This window comes from Lycium barbarum, chromosome 9 (genome assembly GCF_019175385.1).
Source record: "Lycium barbarum isolate Lr01 chromosome 9, ASM1917538v2, whole genome shotgun sequence".
In the NCBI taxonomy this organism is placed as follows: domain Eukaryota; kingdom Viridiplantae; phylum Streptophyta; class Magnoliopsida; order Solanales; family Solanaceae; genus Lycium; species Lycium barbarum.
Window position 1 is genome coordinate 23,239,525 of NC_083345.1, and position 18,171 is coordinate 23,257,695.

General features: G+C 36.5%; 2 protein-coding genes and 1 long non-coding RNA gene across 3 annotated transcripts; 1 reads left to right on the plus strand and 2 right to left on the minus strand.

Annotated features, from left to right (window-relative positions):
• Window positions 1-2,684: 2,684 nt before the first annotated feature.
• LOC132608740 (uncharacterized) lies at window positions 2,685-5,140 on the minus strand. Its single transcript, XR_009570510.1, has 3 exons — window positions 4,952-5,140; window positions 4,118-4,188; window positions 2,685-3,062 (listed from the first exon to the last, which is right to left on the minus strand). It is a non-coding gene; the product is annotated as an uncharacterized LOC132608740 (long non-coding RNA).
• Window positions 5,141-8,608: 3,468 nt separating this feature from the next.
• On the plus strand, window positions 8,609-8,962 carry LOC132611776 (glycine-rich protein 5-like). The gene has a single exon (XM_060326150.1). It carries the CDS (start codon window positions 8,609-8,611, stop codon window positions 8,960-8,962), a length of 354 nt encoding a protein of 117 aa, XP_060182133.1.
• A 3,121-nt stretch (window positions 8,963-12,083) lies between these two features.
• On the minus strand, window positions 12,084-17,849 carry LOC132610224 (26S proteasome regulatory subunit 4 homolog A). The gene is made up of 6 exons (XM_060324521.1): window positions 17,300-17,849; window positions 14,681-14,926; window positions 13,370-13,539; window positions 13,082-13,298; window positions 12,850-12,990; window positions 12,084-12,298 (listed from the first exon to the last, which is right to left on the minus strand). The coding sequence occupies exons 1-6, from the start codon at window positions 17,774-17,776 to the stop codon at window positions 12,215-12,217; spliced, it is 1,335 nt and encodes a 444-aa protein (XP_060180504.1). The 5' UTR covers window positions 17,777-17,849; the 3' UTR covers window positions 12,084-12,214.
• Window positions 17,850-18,171: the final 322 nt, after the last annotated feature.

Genomic DNA, 18,171 nt, shown 5'->3' on the forward strand with positions numbered 1-18,171 from the left:
TCATTCAAAGTAAACAAATATCCTAACATCTTAAACATATGAGAAACTTTAAAAGGAAATAATACTCTAGTCAAACCAGGTTAATACTATGATTAATACACGAATGCAAACAGCAAGCAGAATGAAATGATAAACAGGAATACAAATTTTTAACTTAAAATGAACTGAAGCTAAATCGATCTACGCGAAACTAAAAATACCTAGAACTAAAATACTAAGATGAGAGGGAAAATTACCTTTTTATGGTGCAGTGAATGGGGTCGTCGGCGTCGAATCTACGCTCGATCTTAAAGTAACGAGCCAAAAGAGCAACACGACTTAATTTTAAAATGGGTGTTCCCAAGTATAGCAATTGAAATATGTAAAAAAATAATTAGGAACGTTTAAAGAGGCTGCCAAAGAATTGAAATAGAACAGAGTTCGAACGAATTCCAGATTTAGAGTAGTGATTAAAGATAAAAAAATGTTGAATGTCGTCCCCCCCAAAAAATCCCCTGAAAACGTTCAAGACCAACCTCTTTATAAGGTTTAGATTCGGGTTTAGGAAATGAGGTAGGGATCGTCTGGGAGCAGATGGTGAGTGGAAGGAGCAGAGGACAAGGAAAGGTGGAGGGAGCGTGAGAGTGAAGGGAGAAAGGGGTGTGCAGCTGTGAGGGATGGAGAGAAGGAGAAGATGAAAAAGAAGAGAAGAGGGAAAAGAAAGAGAAAGAGGATTCCTTTGAATTGGGGAAGAATGAGCAATTTAGGGAAAATGAAGTCAAAAAGGAGGAAACATGTCGAGCCCCAAAAAGAAAAGAAGGAAGAAATTAAGATGAAAAGTTAGGAGAAAGAAATTAGATGGAAACTTTGAGAAGGATTTTTAAATTTTTTATTTTATTTTTTATGGAATAGGGAAAAAGGTAAATAGAATTATCAAGAATTTGTCCCTTGTAAAATAATATTTTGACGAAATAAAAATTATAGCGCGTCGTTTTAAAATACGAGCTTCAAAATGAGTCCAATATTGATATACTTCCGAGCAATTGTTTATGAGGTGAAAATTGTTGATCCTTTCTCCTCTATTTAATTATTCTTGGGCTTCTAATTTAATGCAACATATACTATGTAAAGACAATTAATAATTAATATGTAGAAAAAATAAAGATTTTGTAAAGTATTGTCTTGTAATTAATTTAACAATTTCAAACCCAAAAAATGAAACGATGATGGACATTTAAAATCTGCGATAAAGTAATGCTCGCGATGTTGAAAATAACAGTAGCAATAATAATAAATAAGAAAGAAAAAAATAATAGTGAAAATAAAGTATTTAGCTTGTCAGTAAATTTAGAAATCCGAGTAAGCTAAAAATAAAAGAGGGACAAAATTGGGTGTCAACAACCGCTACTGCTGAGGCTGCTCGCCTCGAGACTCTCCAGAATACCCAACTGACCTAGCCCGCTTGGGCGGTCTCCTATCACGATCTCTGCTCGACTGGTCCTCTCTAGATCGGTCCTCCATCCCCTGGGCATAAGCCTGTAATCGGGCAATGTCCATACCAGTCTGCGATACCATCGCCATAGAGCTGTCAATCAAATATCGATCCAATCCTATCACATACCGGTGCATCCGATCAGGCATCTCAGCTACTATGGCAGGTGCATATCTAGCCAGAGAATCAAACTCCAGGCTGTACTCTCGGACACTCCTTCCTCTCTGCCGCAGCTGCAGAAATCTATCAACTCTCGCCCGCCGCAACTCTGGGGGCAAAACGTGGCTGAGAAAGGCGGCTACAAACTCATCCCATACGGCCGGTGGAGCATCCTCACCTCTGGACAGCTCCCATGACTCGTTCCAATTGATCGCAACATCCCGCAATCTGTGTGAAGCTAACTCGACAGACTCGGTCTCAGAAGCCCTGACCAGTCTCAACGAGCGCTGCATCTGTCGGATGAAATCCTGGGGGTCCTCATCGGGATTTGACCCGTAAAACTCTGGGGGACCATAAGTCAAGAAATCCTGAACCCTCAGACTGTCACGTCTGTCTATATCATCACCTCCTAGCCCGCGTCTGCGAGCCTGACCTGCTACTAGTGTCGTCAATAATTGCACGGCCTCTCTCATCGCCTTGTCCTCCGCCCCTGGCTGAGGAGATGGAGGCTCGGGCGCTAGAGTCACTGGGGCTAATGGTGGAGTTGCTCCAGGCTCCTCTGATGATGACGGCATAGCGGAGCCCGCTGACTGCGACGCAGTATCAGACGTAGTCTGAGTACGAGTCCGAGTAGCTCTCTGTGCCTGGATGGTCTCTCCTGCCACTGCTTTGCCCTTCTGGGCAGCCGTCGCCTTCTTTGGAGGCATCACTGGAAAAAAAAAATATAACAGCCGGTCAGAAAAGAGTCATCCTAATAGCACAGCTCTATCGCACGATCTAAGATTCAAAGAAAGGTAACGCCCTAAATGTCCTATAGCCTCCTGTTTATAGATGTGGTGCACAACACATCGATAAACAAGACTCTACTAGACACGGCCTGTAGACATTCCGAGGACACACCGCTCTGATACCGATTCTGTCACGACCCAGCCCCGTGGGCCGCGACTGGTGCCCTATTTGGACACCCAAATAAACTTACGTATCATATTGACATATCAAAATTCATTCGAACTTAACATACGTCATTTTAAGAAAATACTGCAAACAAATATCATCTTAAGCGGTCGCCCGTACAGAAACATCATATCCAAATCCAATATATTGGCGGAATACACATCGCCAGATATACGCACATACACAGACAAATGGGCCGTTTTGGCCATAATAGTAAACGGGGCCGCATTAAGACGAAATCATAATCACAAACGAACAAACATGACCCATGACCCACATACATGACTACAGGCCTCTACAAAACATAACAGAAACATATGACGGGACAGGGCCCCGCCGTACCCAAATAGTCATATATATACATAATATGTGTAGCAGAAGATATGTACCAAAAGTATGAGCTCCGAATCAAAAGGAGTAATCCAAGTGGCAGAGTATGTATCCTATACTGGGGGATCACCAAAATGAACGTCCGTACCTGCGGGCATGAAACGCAGCCCCCGAAGAAAGGGGGTCAGTATGAAATATGTACTGAGTATGTAAAGCATGAAATACAGAAATCCAAATCATAACCGAGTTGGGGAGTACAGAATTTGGTTACAGAATGGGTATATCAAAATCGGTGCAGAAAACATATATATATATATATATATATATATATATATATATATATATATATATATATATATATATATATATATATATATATCATGCAAATAAAATCATGCATAAGGCTCAGGAACGTGGTCGCCACTCCGACGCTGGCGCCACAACATATCATACTCCAGAAAGTTTCAAATTTCATTACAATCACCGAACGTATCATATCATCAGAACATATCATATCATCCGAACACATCGTATACCATATCACATCATAACGCCGTATATAAGCGGTACCCGGCCCTATGGCGAGGTCTCGGGAACCGTAACACATCATACTGCCGAATATTACATAGTGCGCACGATCACAAAACCGGCCCGGGATCCGGCGAACGATATCATAGTAATAGGCACGAGCGGAGTAGTGCGGGAACCATATGCATACACGTAAATAAATTCCAAGACTCGACAAATAAATATATATATACTGATAGCAGAAGGCTCAAGGTAAGTATAGAGTCCATCGGAATCATTATACAAAAGTTGCGAGCTTTTAAGTTACCAAACTTTCGAATCACTTCATAGGTCATTTCCTTGAAAATTTAGTATCATTTATTTTTAAGAAGCTTTCAAACAACCTTATAGAGTACTTCAAATGGAGCCTTAAAATCATATACACATCTCTAGAATATACATATCCAAACTTAGGCCATATCAAATATTTTCCAAACCATATCCGGAAGCGTACCGACTAATATTTCAAACATCATAAGTATGTGACAAGTCATATGAACTAGTTCATGGAAATCAAAGACATAGGCCATCCTAGTGGCTCTAAGAGTAAAATTTTCTTTGGAACATACATATATATATTATTCATTTACTTCATAAGGGTCATGCCAAAAAGGAAGAATGCTAAGCCTTACATACCTCGATCGCTCACTACCAAATCTCGATCGCTTGCCAACCAATCCCGACTCAGGTCTCGGGCTCTCCAATATCTACAATAATGTTATTAATTTCCAAAAAAAATCAGCTACTAGTACTTAGAATTTTAATTCTAATTAGTATTTGTCTACCGAAATTTCGGCAGCACCTCCCCTGTAAATTCAACATCCCCGAGAATTAAACTCGGCCAAATTCATCAACAACCATACCAACAATACCAGCAACCAAACCAATAACATCAAAAACCAATTTAAAACGCATTCCACATTAGTAACCTTCCTTTCAACATAATTCATCGACATTCAATTCAACTACGAATTTTTCAAGCGAATTATCGACACTTACACATCCATTACCAATTCAAGATCATTCAAAAGCATTTCAAGGCATCTCATACTATTCTACAAATTATACAAAATTCCACCACGACTAGAATTCATCCGAAATCTCCAACCTTTAACACAACATTCACAACATATTTTTTTCATCTTCCCATTTCATCACATTAACCACAATTTACACCTTAACAATTCCATTTCCATAATTACATAAATTTACAATAAAATCACAAAATTTCCTATAACAACTTAACAATAATTTTCATGTCAACTTAAACTAAAATTCTTCCATTTGCATAAAAAGGCCATTACAACACAATTAACATAATAAATAAAATTTGATCATTCCTCTCCATTTACCCATTTTCGGCCACACACCCACATACCCATAACACAAAATTCTCATACTTTACATTCACTTCCATATACTACAACATATATATAAACTTCTTCCAAGATAAAAGAGTAGAATTCTTACCTTTTTCAAGAATTTCCACTTTGTAAAAAAAGTACTCTTTTTCTTCCAAATTTGTATCACATTGAAGAGGGTTTCCAACTTAATAGGAATTCAAGAAGAAATAGATTTTTGCATCAAAGATTTGGCTTCAAGATTTTTTTTTTTTTTTGTTCTAGCCGAACCCTCTCTCTTTCTTGCTCTCAATGTTTATTTTTCTTGAATGTTCTACAAGTGATGAATAATATGGTGATTACCTCTTTTTATTTCTTGGGTTTTAATTCCAAATGGGCCTTGGGCCATTGCCCATGGCCGGCCACCCCCTTTAATCTTGGGCCTTTTTGTTTTTTTTGTTTTTTTTTTCATTAAGCCCAAATCGTTGCGGGTCTTATTTTAAAATTCCCGAAACAAATTTCTAAAATTTCCCAGTATGCCCTTGACCTTCCTCCATGTTTCCACATCAACATTTCATGGACAACACACATTTATTAAATAAAGATCAATTTATGGCCTTATTTCTTACAAGTCAAAATTATTTCGAATTTCCCGAACATGCAAAAATGCGGGATATAACAACGTCGGTCAACATCAGCCTGAGGTGTCGCCTCGTCAATTGGATCCTGCAGATCTACGAGGCGCAAGTGAGCATGGAGGGAGGGTCGCAACAACCGACTCTGTCCACATATATCCCTCTGCTGAGGCACGAAACTAGTGAGTCTAGTCAACTCCTGGCGATACGGTAGTAACTGCGGAGGCTCCACTCTATACAATGTCTATCCATCAATCTGTAGACCATAAATCACCTCGACATCTTGCAGGGTGATGGTAGCCTCGCCAGTGCGGAGATGAAATGTATGATCTCCGGTCGCCAGCGCTCAATCATGGTCGGCGCTAGAGCCCTATCGTGCACAAGCTGACCAACCTTGATGCACCGGTAGATACCGCCCCGACGTATTATATCTATGACACGAAGATGTGGGGGAATAGCCTCTAGAATATCCCATGCTGACTCCCCCAAACAAGTACGGACTACTCTACTGTAGGATACCGGTGCATCCCATACTAGGGATGCTTATCGGGCGGATTGGACGGATAATTACGCTTAACGGTTATCGGCTTTTAAAAGTGCTAATCCGCTAGCCAACCTATAAGATATCAGTTGGTTTTGTATCGGATTAGCAATTATCGAACGATTATTGAGCGGTGTATCGGTTAAATCTAAGAGAAAAATGAATGATAAAATCACATGTAGTCAAGGAAATTACCTGCCTTTAAAGTGACTCAAAATGTAATATTTTTACCTTATAGGTTATAAAGAAGATACTGATATCCTTCAAAAAAAAAAGGGATAGGAATATAACAAAAAAGATTGAAATGTTGGATTCAATATTAGTAAAAATACCGTAGCAAGTAGCAACAGTTTTCCAAGAAAATTAGCAAACTACAATATAGGCAAACAAGAAACAGGGAATGAACTATTTGATAGAAAACAACCAGGTTTCACAATTAACAGAAATAGAGATACATATTTTAGGTTGAGGCTTTAGCTTTAGGTTTACAAATTACAATCACAATACATATTTTATTTGTTAGGGCTAAGAATATAAATATGATAAATCCTTAACGGATTAACAGTTTACCCGATAAGAAAATTGAGTAATCCACCCCCGCACCGATAAGCCGATAACTATAAAATTTTAATCCATTCCCCAACCGCTGATCCGATAACGCAATACCATTAAGCAATAAGCCAATTTTGCGGTTGTGTTATCGGTAGCGGTTCGGTTTTGAACAGCCCTATCCCATACATACTGGGATCAATGCTCATGCTGTAGATAAAGTACACCTCTGTTGTCGAAGGGCCCCGGCTCCATAGAGGTGTCCTATCTGTTTTAGGCATTTTAAATTAATCATTAATACATGAAGTAAGGATTAAAGTGGTATATTTTTTACGCATTTTAAATTAATCATTATTTTTTTAATTAATCTTTAATACGTAGTTATCTTTTATCGAGAAATTATACAAAGGATTGAATCCTAAACTAAGGATTTTCAATTTCTAATTAGCAAATAAATAAATTAACAATTAAAGATATAAAGATTAATAATTAACAAATCAAAAATTAACAATTAGCTAGAAAATAATTAGCATATAATTAATAAATAAACAATTAACTAACTAATCAAACAATTAACAAATAAACAATTGGCTTAACAAAAACTAAATAAATAATTAGCTAGTCTAACAATTGAAATAACTAATCTAACAATTAACAAATACTTAACTCGGTAATCTAACAATTAACAAATACTAAATAAACAATTAATAAACAATTAACAACAAATAAACAAATTAAAAAAAAAATTAAAAAAAAAAAGCGAAAAAAACGGTCTGTCCATGGGAGTGGAAACAGCCCCCATTTTGCGCACAAAAAAAGTGCGTAAAAGTTTTTTTTTTTTTTTGTCGATATCCGCAAATAATACTCAATAATAATGCTTAGGTTAATAATGTAATAGAAAAATCGTAGTAAAATACCTAGATTGAAGCTTTGATTTTGAGTTTTTGAATTGAATTATACGCCGCTTTATTGCGAAGAAACTTGTTCCTAGACTTCAATGTACCAAAAATATTGACTTTTGGGTTGGAAATCAACAAGAAAACGATGTTTTTGATCGTGTAGGACCTCGGAACGTGACCTTTAATGACTGATTTTCTTTTTCTTTTTTGAATTGGGGGATCAGTGGTGGGGAAGAAGGGCACGTTTTATTTGAGGGCTTTTACGCACAGAATCTATGCGTAAAAGAACCTAAGTGTAAATGTACTTCAGTCCTTTTACGCACTGATTCTGTGCGTGAAGCCTTTTTTATTTCTTTTTTTTTTAATGGGTTATTTTGGTTCCATTTATTTTTGGATTACAAAAGTTCCGGCTCTCCGGAGAGCGGATCCATAGGCTGCCGTAGCTCAATAATGACTAACTGACCATCTATTTAAAACAACGCTTTCCTTTGACCGATACACCTTTCTGAAACATGACCCCAAAAAGGAAAAGAGAAATTTGTGATACTCGAAAGGAAGAAAACAAACACTCCTTTACCCTAAATAATTGTTTTAGAAACTTTAATTTATTTCAAAATATTTGATGTTTATAAGAGAACATGAAGTGATTTTTTTACAGTATCTTTACTGTTTCCATTAGTGAAATTTTAATTAAACGAGACGTTTAAGAGAGGAGTAATTTAGTTATTTATACAAATACTCTTATAACTAAAACTGTTAAATGTGTTTTTTAAGGGTGTCCAAAGGCTTAAAAGACAAATAATATGGATAAAGAGTGTTTTTAGAATGGAAGAAAATATTTTTTTTTAAATGTTTTGGTTGGTCAAATTTTTTGCAAAAACATTTTCTTTTTTAAGAAAACATGTTTTCAAAATGAATATTTTTTCCTTGGCAAACAAACCAAAGGTTTTTCCATGAACCAATGGATACAGCCTAAAAAGACGTATAAAGAGGCATTAAATTTCATTTAATGTTTGTATCGTTCTCCACCAACCCATTTTTCTGCCTATAAAAAGAGACTCAAGGTAACACCCTTCATCACTCAGGTGTAAAGATATAGGATAAAGAAAAGAAAAGGTTGGTCAAGAAAGAGACTTTAGGCATATTGAGAGAGAGAGGAAGTGATGGCCAATAAGTTGTCCATAGTTATCCTTTGTGTTGCTTTGGTAGTGGTTCATACCATAGCAGCAAGAGAAATGCCAAGTGACAAAGGTCTTGCAGACCAAAAGAATGTTTTTGGAGGCACTGGAACTTTCGGTGGCATTGGTAATAATGGCCTGCCTTTTGCCGGAGTTGTAAGTGGAGTAGGCGGCGATGTTGGTGGGGTTGGTGGTGGAGTTGGTGTTGGAGCTGGAATTGGTGGAGGACTTGGAGGTGGTGGAATAGGTGGTGTTGGGAGTCTTGGTGGTCCAGGTGGCTTGGGGGGTCTAGGTGGTGGTGGTGGTGGTGGTGGTGCAGGGAACCTTCCACTTCCATGAAGATTTGTCACTTTCATATAAGTTTCATTATGTTTACTAGTTTACGTTGTTTCATGCATGTTTGGTTAGTTTGCCTAGCTAGTGTGAGAATAGAGTGAGTTTTTTTTTTTCTTATCTTTTTTTCCTTGTTGATGTTTGGTTTCATGCATAGTGTAATGTTACGTGGTTTTCCCCGTTAGCAATGTTATGTAAGTTGTTGCACTTTCTTTCTTTTGAGCGTTTGTATTTCAGGTTTTAAAAGTTTAACGCTTTTTTATTCACTTTTGTTTCATTTGCTTACTTTAATATGTTTAGTCGAACTATAGCAAGAATTACCACTGAGGATTCTCTTGTGATTTTAACTCAAGAAAAGGCAGAAAGCCTGGGAAAAAAAATATCTGGAGGAAAAGAAAAAAATATGCTACTTAAAATATCCTTGGAAAAGAAAAAAGATTATATATAACTAAACTGTAGAAAGTTCCGAAATTTGAACGCAAAAAAGCCGAAGAGTGAAGAATCAAAACCCGATAATAATGCAAGGTGATGGTACACTCCCTGTCCAATTTACTTGTTGAATGTGGAAATTCTATAAAATTTGAAATTAAATTATTTGCAATGCACGGTAACTTTGCCATCTAGGGCGAGAAAAGAGTAACTTTTTTCTTTTTTCGTTTTTGTTTTTTGTCGTTGATGTTTGTTTTCATCCACAGTGTAATGTGTTATGTAAGTTTGTTGCACTTCTTTCTTTTAATTAATTAAAGTCAGGTGTTTCAAAGTTTAACGCTTTTTTTCTCACTTTGTTTCTTTTGCTTGCTTTAATACGGTTGACGAAGTCGTAATGTTTATTATTTTCTTGCTTTTGTTGTGAAGTTTGATTTTGTGTTGCGGGCAGCGCCACTGAGGATCCTCTTGTGATTTTAACTCACGGAGGAAAAGAAAATAATATGCTATTTAAAAGATACTGTACTTGGAAAAGAAAAACATAGATGACTCAAGACCGTAAGAATTGAAATATCATAATTTTTTTTTTGACACATGTAAAAGTGAGGGAAAACATTCTAGGTCCCGTTTGGCCATAAGAATTATTCACTTTATTCCAGAAAAAAAATTCATTTTTTTTCGGAATCAACGTTTGGCCATGAGAATTCTAAATACAACTTGAAATTGTATTCCGGAATATCAAAATTCAAAAAACTTGTTTTTCAAAAAAAATCACTTTTTTACAACTACATTTCATCAAAAGCTACAATTTCAAAAACTATGACCAAACACAACTCCAACTCCAAAATTCCAAAAAAAAATGATTTTTTTTTTTTTTGATATCTATGGACAAACGGAGCCTAGATATATCGTGGTATAAGCAAACTCTAGAAGGCTTGAAATTTGAACGCAAAGAAAGCCAAAGAGTGAAGCGTACTGAGGACTAAACTCGAGCAAGTATAGAGGTGGAGCCATAAAATTTAATCATGGGTTTGGACTATAATTACGTGTTAAGTTTTCAGATAGATTATTCATACATATTATATTAACTTCTAATACAAGTACAAAGTTTAAGCCAAAATTACTTCGGAACCAGTAATTTAATATAACCATTGTCTCTGGGAGGTTCAGTTGGGGTAAAAATAATGAGACAACTTCTCGATAGGTAAGCTAATAATATATCAGAAACGATGCCTTTCTTTTTTATTCTAAACATCAAAGATGGATAAAAGTTTTGGTGTCCAGTAAGGCATAAATTGTTTCCTGGAAAATATTATCCTCGGTAAATATCATTTCCAATTGTGCGATTACGACGAATTATTGAAATGCTTTCCCCAAGAAAAGTACTATTAGTATATTTTTTTTTCACTAATAGATAGAGGAGCATGAGTTCCGCTTATGGATATTATTCATGTTTTTTGGACAAACATCTCAAATTAATCCCAACCTATATCACTTATTTCAACCAGCACTTAAACATTATCTTTATCCTTCAACAATAAAATATCGCCGGAAAAAAAAAACTGCTGTCATACCCTATATCTCCCACCTTGTCTCATAAACATATGTCATCTATTTTTATATCGACTCATAAACATACGTCATCTATTTTTATATCGAATCAAATTTTTAAAATATTCTAATTTTTTTGTCCAAGATGTAAAATTTTCACAGATTCCAAACGTACGTTATAGTTCCATGATTTTTCTTAAGAAAGGAATTACACCTTTCCAAATTAGTACGTAATTGTTACCAACAACCACCAAGTTCATAGATTCCATTTACTCCTCACAGTAAAAGTTCATAAATGAGTTCACCAACCAGTTAGGTTAAACCTGCTTTCACGCTTCTGACATGCATCTCTCTCTTTAGTATATTTGAATTTTTTGTGATTAATACTCCTATTTCTTTTTAAAATTTTAAAACTTCAAAATTTAAAAGCATAAGATGTTCTCTGCGAGGAGGAATCAATTCTTAATAAGGATTGAGATGAGATGCGACTTGAGATGAAGTTCAAATCCATTTACTTTAAGTATACAAGAAATTGGATCCTTCAAAACTGAACTGTATTAGAAAGCTTGCATTTCACCTTGTAAACCTTCTCTTCCTTTCTTCTTTAAAACCCATTTATTTAGACACCAAGACCTGTATATCATTATCACATAGTAGAGTTTACAGCTGTCTAGCAAGAACATTTTGAGGAAGAGAGAGTCCGTATAAATGTAATTAATCTGAGCACAGGCCAAAATTAATCTGATAAAGAAACGTTGCTATGAATAGCTATATAAATTCAAATTCTTCAAATTTGTAAAACTTGTATAAAATAATAAATGTAATAGTGTCTTTAAGACATAAAATGGCAAGAATCCCATAAAATACTGTAGGACAGAGAAAGAATATAGAGGTATTCTACAAATGGTACAAGTAGCGCTTACTGTTCCACAGGGTGACGGAACAATTTTGTACTAGTGCCAAAATCAAAAACCTACTCTAGTTTAACCTTAAGAGCAAACTGTCTCTCAAATAAAATGCTGTGTAGAGCAAAAAGTATTTCACTACTACAACAGCAATGATCGTGATTTGCAAGTAGGAAGGTTCGAGTCATATAATGTGGAAAGCGAATTTAGCACACAATAAAAACGGTTGATGTAGCCAACCCAGATGTTCTGAATGTAATTTTTTCCCAAATGATTGAAAACATCACCGTACAAAATGAGAACTAATGTTATTCTCAATGAAAACAAACTAAACCAAATGCTGAACAGGTATGAGTGAAAAGCGATAGGTAATTTACTACATGTAAAGTCCTTCTGGCACTCCCTCTTTCTTCTTGAACATCACCTTATCTTTCGCCTTCTTGAAATCTGCATGAGTCACCTGCAGAGAACAGAAAACATCTGTCAACATCTATAGCAAAATGCAAACTATTAGCTCCGGAAGTTCTAACTCCATCATAACATGATTTTTGCAAACCCCTATGGGACATGAACAAGATCAGGTGATCAGGAAGTTGAAATTAAATTAATTCCGAAAACACTTAGTTTCTGCCCCCCTGTAAGTTCATAGGAATACAGTGAGAAATCGCACATTACGCCTCTAGTTTACTTACTCAGACATAGATCAAAACACCCAAAAAAAAAAAAAAAATGCTAAAATCGGCAACTTTGACTTAGCCCAAACAATGCCCTCCAAACAAGTTAAGCTCCACATTCCAGGTTTCGAGAATAAAATTATTCAACTTGTCTTATCAAGAACGCAACCGATTACAACATGCTCCCTGGTCAATTTACATAGCAACAGACAACCCCGCACATGAAAAAACACATGGACTTAGTCAATTTCCAAAGTTGAGCATTTGGGTGCAAATTGGGACCAAACTGAATCGCTCATTCCTAAAACAAATTTAACTTTCCATTTTGAGGTCTTACCTTCATCCGCCGTTCTCTTAGAGCGAGCAATCCAGCTTCAGTACATATTGCCTTGATATCAGCTCCAGAAAATTCATCCTTGGTCATAACAAATTCTTCTAGGTTGACATCATCAGCCAAAGTCATCCTTGCTGTGTGTATCTGATATCCAAAATAGATTTTCTTGTCAGCAAATAGGAGGCAATCCACGATTCACCACTCAGTAATTTTTGCTAACATCACAACAACAAACCTGGAAAATGCGCCTCCTTGTTTTAATATCAGGAAGAGGGAACTCAATCTTCCTGTCTATTCTACCAGGTCGCAGCAGCGCAGGATCAAGACTTTCGATTTTATTTGTAGCAAGAATCACCTTAACATCTCCTCTGGAATCAAAACCATCTAGCTGGTTCAAAAGTTCTAACATGGTCCTCTGGATCTCACGTTCACCACCAGAATGGGCATCATACCTGGCAGAAGAAGACTATCAACAGAAATCCACAAAATACCAATCTTCAAGTTACTGATGCCAGAGACAAACCTCTTGGTACCAACTGCATCAATCTCATCAATGAAGACAATAGAAGGTGAGAGATCATCAGCAACTCTGAAAAGCTCCCTCACCAATTTAGGCCCATCTCCCAAGTATTTTTGAATCAGTTCACTTCCAACAACACGCAAGAAAGTTGCCGAAGTGGAGTTTGCGACTGCCTGAACAAAATTCATTAACACAGCACAGATTTTATCTTTTGTATACCCACAAAGACATTATTACTGTGACAGCAAATAGTAAACACCCGACACAAAGACATTATTACTGTGACAGCAAATAGTAAACACTCGACAAAGACTGTACTACAGGTAGTTTTAACCTTTTAGATTTGGTCCAAAATAAGTATCATTTTAGGAAACAAAGGCATCAACTATCTTTCCCAAATCTACCCATGCTCCAATAGATGATCTAAACAGTGAGAATAGATAAAGGGTAATTTGAAGTGATATAAAGGGTAACTTAGTCAAATAACCGCTTATAATTATGGTATTATATGGTTTTCCTAAAGGGTGTGCCAAAACATTAGATGCCATTTAAGTTTAAGATGGACCGGAAGACGTAACTGCTAGCACTTCTTACACAGACGCAAATAGATAGCATGACATTCAGACAGGCTAATGGCAGCCAGACCCAAAACATACTTCCAACGAACCAATCATTCCTCAAAACTCGAAGACATAGCATCACACTCTAAACAGGTTAATGAAAACCAAACTCATAAAATGCATCCAACAAACCAGATTTTCCTCAAAAAAATTGATGTGGGCACTACCAATGAACTTCCCAAGTACCATCCTGGTAGGTATCACATGCTAATTTCAAGTAACTCTACCTGCCATGACATGTACAAAATCTTATCCAAAGAGAGAACGACATTCAACTCATCCTAAAGAATCTGCTCATTAGCATATGAATCTATCCCGAAAAATATTTCAGTCAAATGTATGTCTAAGTGAACTTAGGCACTTAGGAAATCCCTGACTTTCTACCTGATTACACTTTTCATGTCATTTGTCATTATTTATGTTTCTTCACAAAAGCTCAATGGCTCTTCTACCAAACCCAGTTTGACATTAGAAAGTCATGTCTGGGGAGTATACTTGGACAGGAGTAGCTCTTTCTTAAGAAATTTCAAAGAACAGGAAACAGTATTTGGTCTTTGGTCAAATACAAAGAAGTTTTCACTTGCTCACCCTGTCTTTATTCAATCAAATTACAGACGTTTCATTCCAGTCAAGGGAGATCAAAGTGGAGACTTAAAGACAGTATTTTTAAGTCCATTATACACAAGAAACAAACCTTCGCAAGCAAAGTTTTGCCAGTGCCGGGCTCTCCATAGAGAATGACCCCTTTAGGAGGTTTTATACCAATGTCTTCATACAGCTCAGGGTGAGTCAAAGGAAGCTCAACAGCTTCTTTAATCTCCTGAATCTGAGCGTCCAATCCACCAATATCAGCATAGGATTCCAAAGGAGCTTTCTCAACCTTCATGACAGAGACCATTGGATCAACGTCGTCTTGTAGAAGCCCAACAACCGATAGAACCTGAATGAGAAAATACATAAGTCAAAATGACCCCCACACAAACTTACACAATTTTCTACAAAAATAAAGGACGAAGAGGGAGATCTTTGCTGAGAAATTACTGCTAGAAAGAAGACAGATTATACATAAGTAAAAGTGATGCAGCCTCAACAGTGGAGACTTTTTCTACAAAAATAAAGGAAGAAGATGGAGATATTTGCTGAGAAGCTACTGCTAGAAAACAAACATGAAAAGATAATGTGTGGATTAAGAAAATAGATCCACTAACCCACGAGGCACGGTGATCAATTAGCCACAGGAATTTTTTCAACAACTAAGCCCTTCCCCAACTAAACAAAACAAAAGCTGACAATCATATTGAAATCTTTTTACTTATCCTCTATCACTTCTCAAGGACTGTGGCAAAGATAATCTCACAAAGCACAAAAATCTGGGTAATAGAAAATGCTAATCCAGAAGGCTTGTCAAAAAGAAAAGAAAATGTTCATTCAATAGGATATCAAAACAGGTATTTTATCAGTTTTTGGTGATAAAGTAAAATGTTAATTCAAAAGGATATTACAAACTTCAGATATTTTATCAGTTTCTACGTGACATACTACAATGGCAAGTCAAAAAGATACTAGAATTCTAAATATTTTATCAGTTGTTATGTTACACGATGTTAATTTGTAATCTGGTTGGGCCCTACCTTACAAACATTCAAAAAGTTGACTCCCAGAAGCAGGAAAACTAATCAAAGCAGTCATATCCCACTATCCCTGAGCAGTTTGAAAGGAGCTGAAAGGATAGCTGCCTGACCGTACAAATTCACTGACACTTTAAGTAGGTTCCCATGTATTCAACCTAACCAAGAAAGGTTGTGGAAGTAAAAGAGCATATCTGCTGCATTTATAAGGTAAAATTTGGGGGTTGGGGTGTGCGAAGAGAAAGAGACCATATGGGTTCTGAAAAAGAAAGGTCAAAATTGCTACAGCACTAGAAAATCTAATCAAATGTAGAATGATATTGTCAAAACCACCGCAAAATTCTTCACAAGATCTACAAGCTGCCAACAATCAAAAATACATCGACAAATTCAAAACTGCAAAGCCAAAGCCTAATATACCTAAGAAATTGACCGGCTTCCCTGGCAAATGTTTGATTAAACATTTTCGCAGCCAATGCTCAAAAGTATTATGTAAAACATATAAAGGCAGAGCATCTGAGAAAGGCTCATCAAATTATTAACTAGCTGTGGGCTGGGGATAAAAGACCACTTAAAAGATTACAACTGAGAAAAGCATCTCTTGACAAGGTAATTGTTCCACCCAACAACAACTACACCTCAGTCCCAAACAAGTTGGGATCGACTATACATGAATCCTCACTAGCCACGTTTCTCCATTAAATCCATCTCATGCCAATATTATACAAAATAAAAATAAAAAATAAAAAGCAAGAGAAAAGTTCCCTATATTTCCAACGGGCATAAAAATTGCTCCAACCAAACAACATGAAAACCCTCAGTTAGCCATGTTTATATCCTGATGAAACCTTCACATGCTGCTGAATATAGGATATACTTTGTGGAATTAAATGCACTAAATCCTTACACTCTCCAAGTTTAGAAGCAGTAAATCATAATTAAACATTATTAACAAGAACTATCAATAACTAATCACAGACCTAAAGGTTCATGCTTCCAAACACAAAAGAAGGAGCTGATTGAAGCATATCCAACTATTGTTCCATTTCAAAGTCCAATTCTTAACTTACTAAAAGCTCAAATACCAAATTTTCCTAAACTATTACCTAGTTAGGAGTATAAGGGGTCGTTTGGTAGGATGTATTCGAGAAAATAATACTCTCTTTGTCCCAATTTATGTGATATACAGTTTTCTTTTTAGTCTGTACCAAAAAGAAAGATACATTACTATATTTATAAATAATTTAACTTAAAACATCCTTAATGAAATGATTTAGGGCCACACAAATATCTATGACTTGTTTTAGACCACAAGTTTCAAAAGTCTTCCTAAACTCTGTGCCTAGTCAAACTATATCACATATATTGAGACGGAGGGAATACATGTATTAGCTTTGGTATTATTAATCCCTTGTTTGGTAGTGTTTTTCACCTCATGTATGTATAACTAATACCAGCACTATTCCTATTCATTTAACACAACAAACCAACCGGTCGATATAAAATAATGTCATCATAACTAATCCCAGCATTATTATGTGTATAACTAAACAGTAAAGGAATTTACCAATGTCAATTCTTAACTTCACAACTCTGTAATTCGGCATATAACCCTATTCCAAACCCTAAGTAAGCAACGACCAACAAAACATCAAAATGAACTAAAAACAAACACATTCAAATACCTTATTATGCATTAAAATAGCACAACCAGGTTCCAACTGATCCTTATCAACAAAACTCAAGATCCCAACATAGTACTCCGGTCCAACCGAAGACGAAACAATAGCATGATTCTCATCAATAAGTTCCTCCAAATTCCCAACACTCATCGGCGAGCCCCTCAAATCATCAACCTTAGATCTATCCTCTTCAGTTTTCTCTTCTTGAGGTTTCAATCTCTCTTGATTAGCAACAAATTCTTCTTCCATTAACAAATAATCCTTAATCCGCTCCAGTTTTAATAGCCGGAGTTTGCATTTAGTTAAGGGTGTAACAGTTGGGAGTCGGGCTGCTGCTTCGGGTCCTTTTTGTTTGCGCTGTTTACGGCCTACTCGAGCTGGTGGTGCAGCGGGTTCGAATTTTTTCTCCTTTTTGTCTCCGTCGTTTTTGCGGTCTCCTGGGAGTTGGCGGTTGAGTCCACCGGGTGTTCCTTGACCCATTTGATTGTATGATGGTGTGAGTGTGGAGAAAGGGGGAAATGGCTTGGGATGTCTTTTTGAAGAAGAAATGTTATTAATTGAGAGATGGTATAAGTATGGGAATTTATGGGCCGGGCCTGGACTGGACTGTTGATATTGGGGTTTTGTGGACTGGTGGCTTTGTCCAGGGACCAAAGCCCAGGCAGGTTAAAAGGCAAGAAAGGGAGGCTAGGACTGGAAGGGCCCGTTTGGCCATGGATAACTTTCACTTTTTGCCAAATTTGATTCTAGAATCATATTTTGAACATAAAATTGTTATAACTGTCAGGAATTTGAAAGACTCCAAATACATGTTTTATGTTATGAAATATAGAGTATGGATGTCCACTACACAAATATAATGCCTCTTCCATTAT

Excerpts from the sequence above, each read along its gene's own strand:
- LOC132611776 (XM_060326150.1), top strand. The coding sequence starts at position 8,609 with ATGGCCAATAAGTTGTCCATAGTTATCCTTTGTGTTGCTTTGGTAGTG.
- LOC132610224 (XM_060324521.1), bottom strand. The coding sequence starts at position 17,776 with ATGGGTCAAGGAACACCCGGTGGACTCAACCGCCAACTCCCAGGAGAC. Across the intron at positions 14,927-17,299 it reads CTATTTTAATGCATAATAAG|GTTCTATCGGTTGTTGGGCT; the intron begins GTATTTGAATGT and ends TTTCTCATTCAG. Across the intron at positions 13,299-13,369 it reads GATGCAGTTGGTACCAAGAG|GTATGATGCCCATTCTGGTG; the intron begins GTTTGTCTCTGG and ends TTCTTCTGCCAG.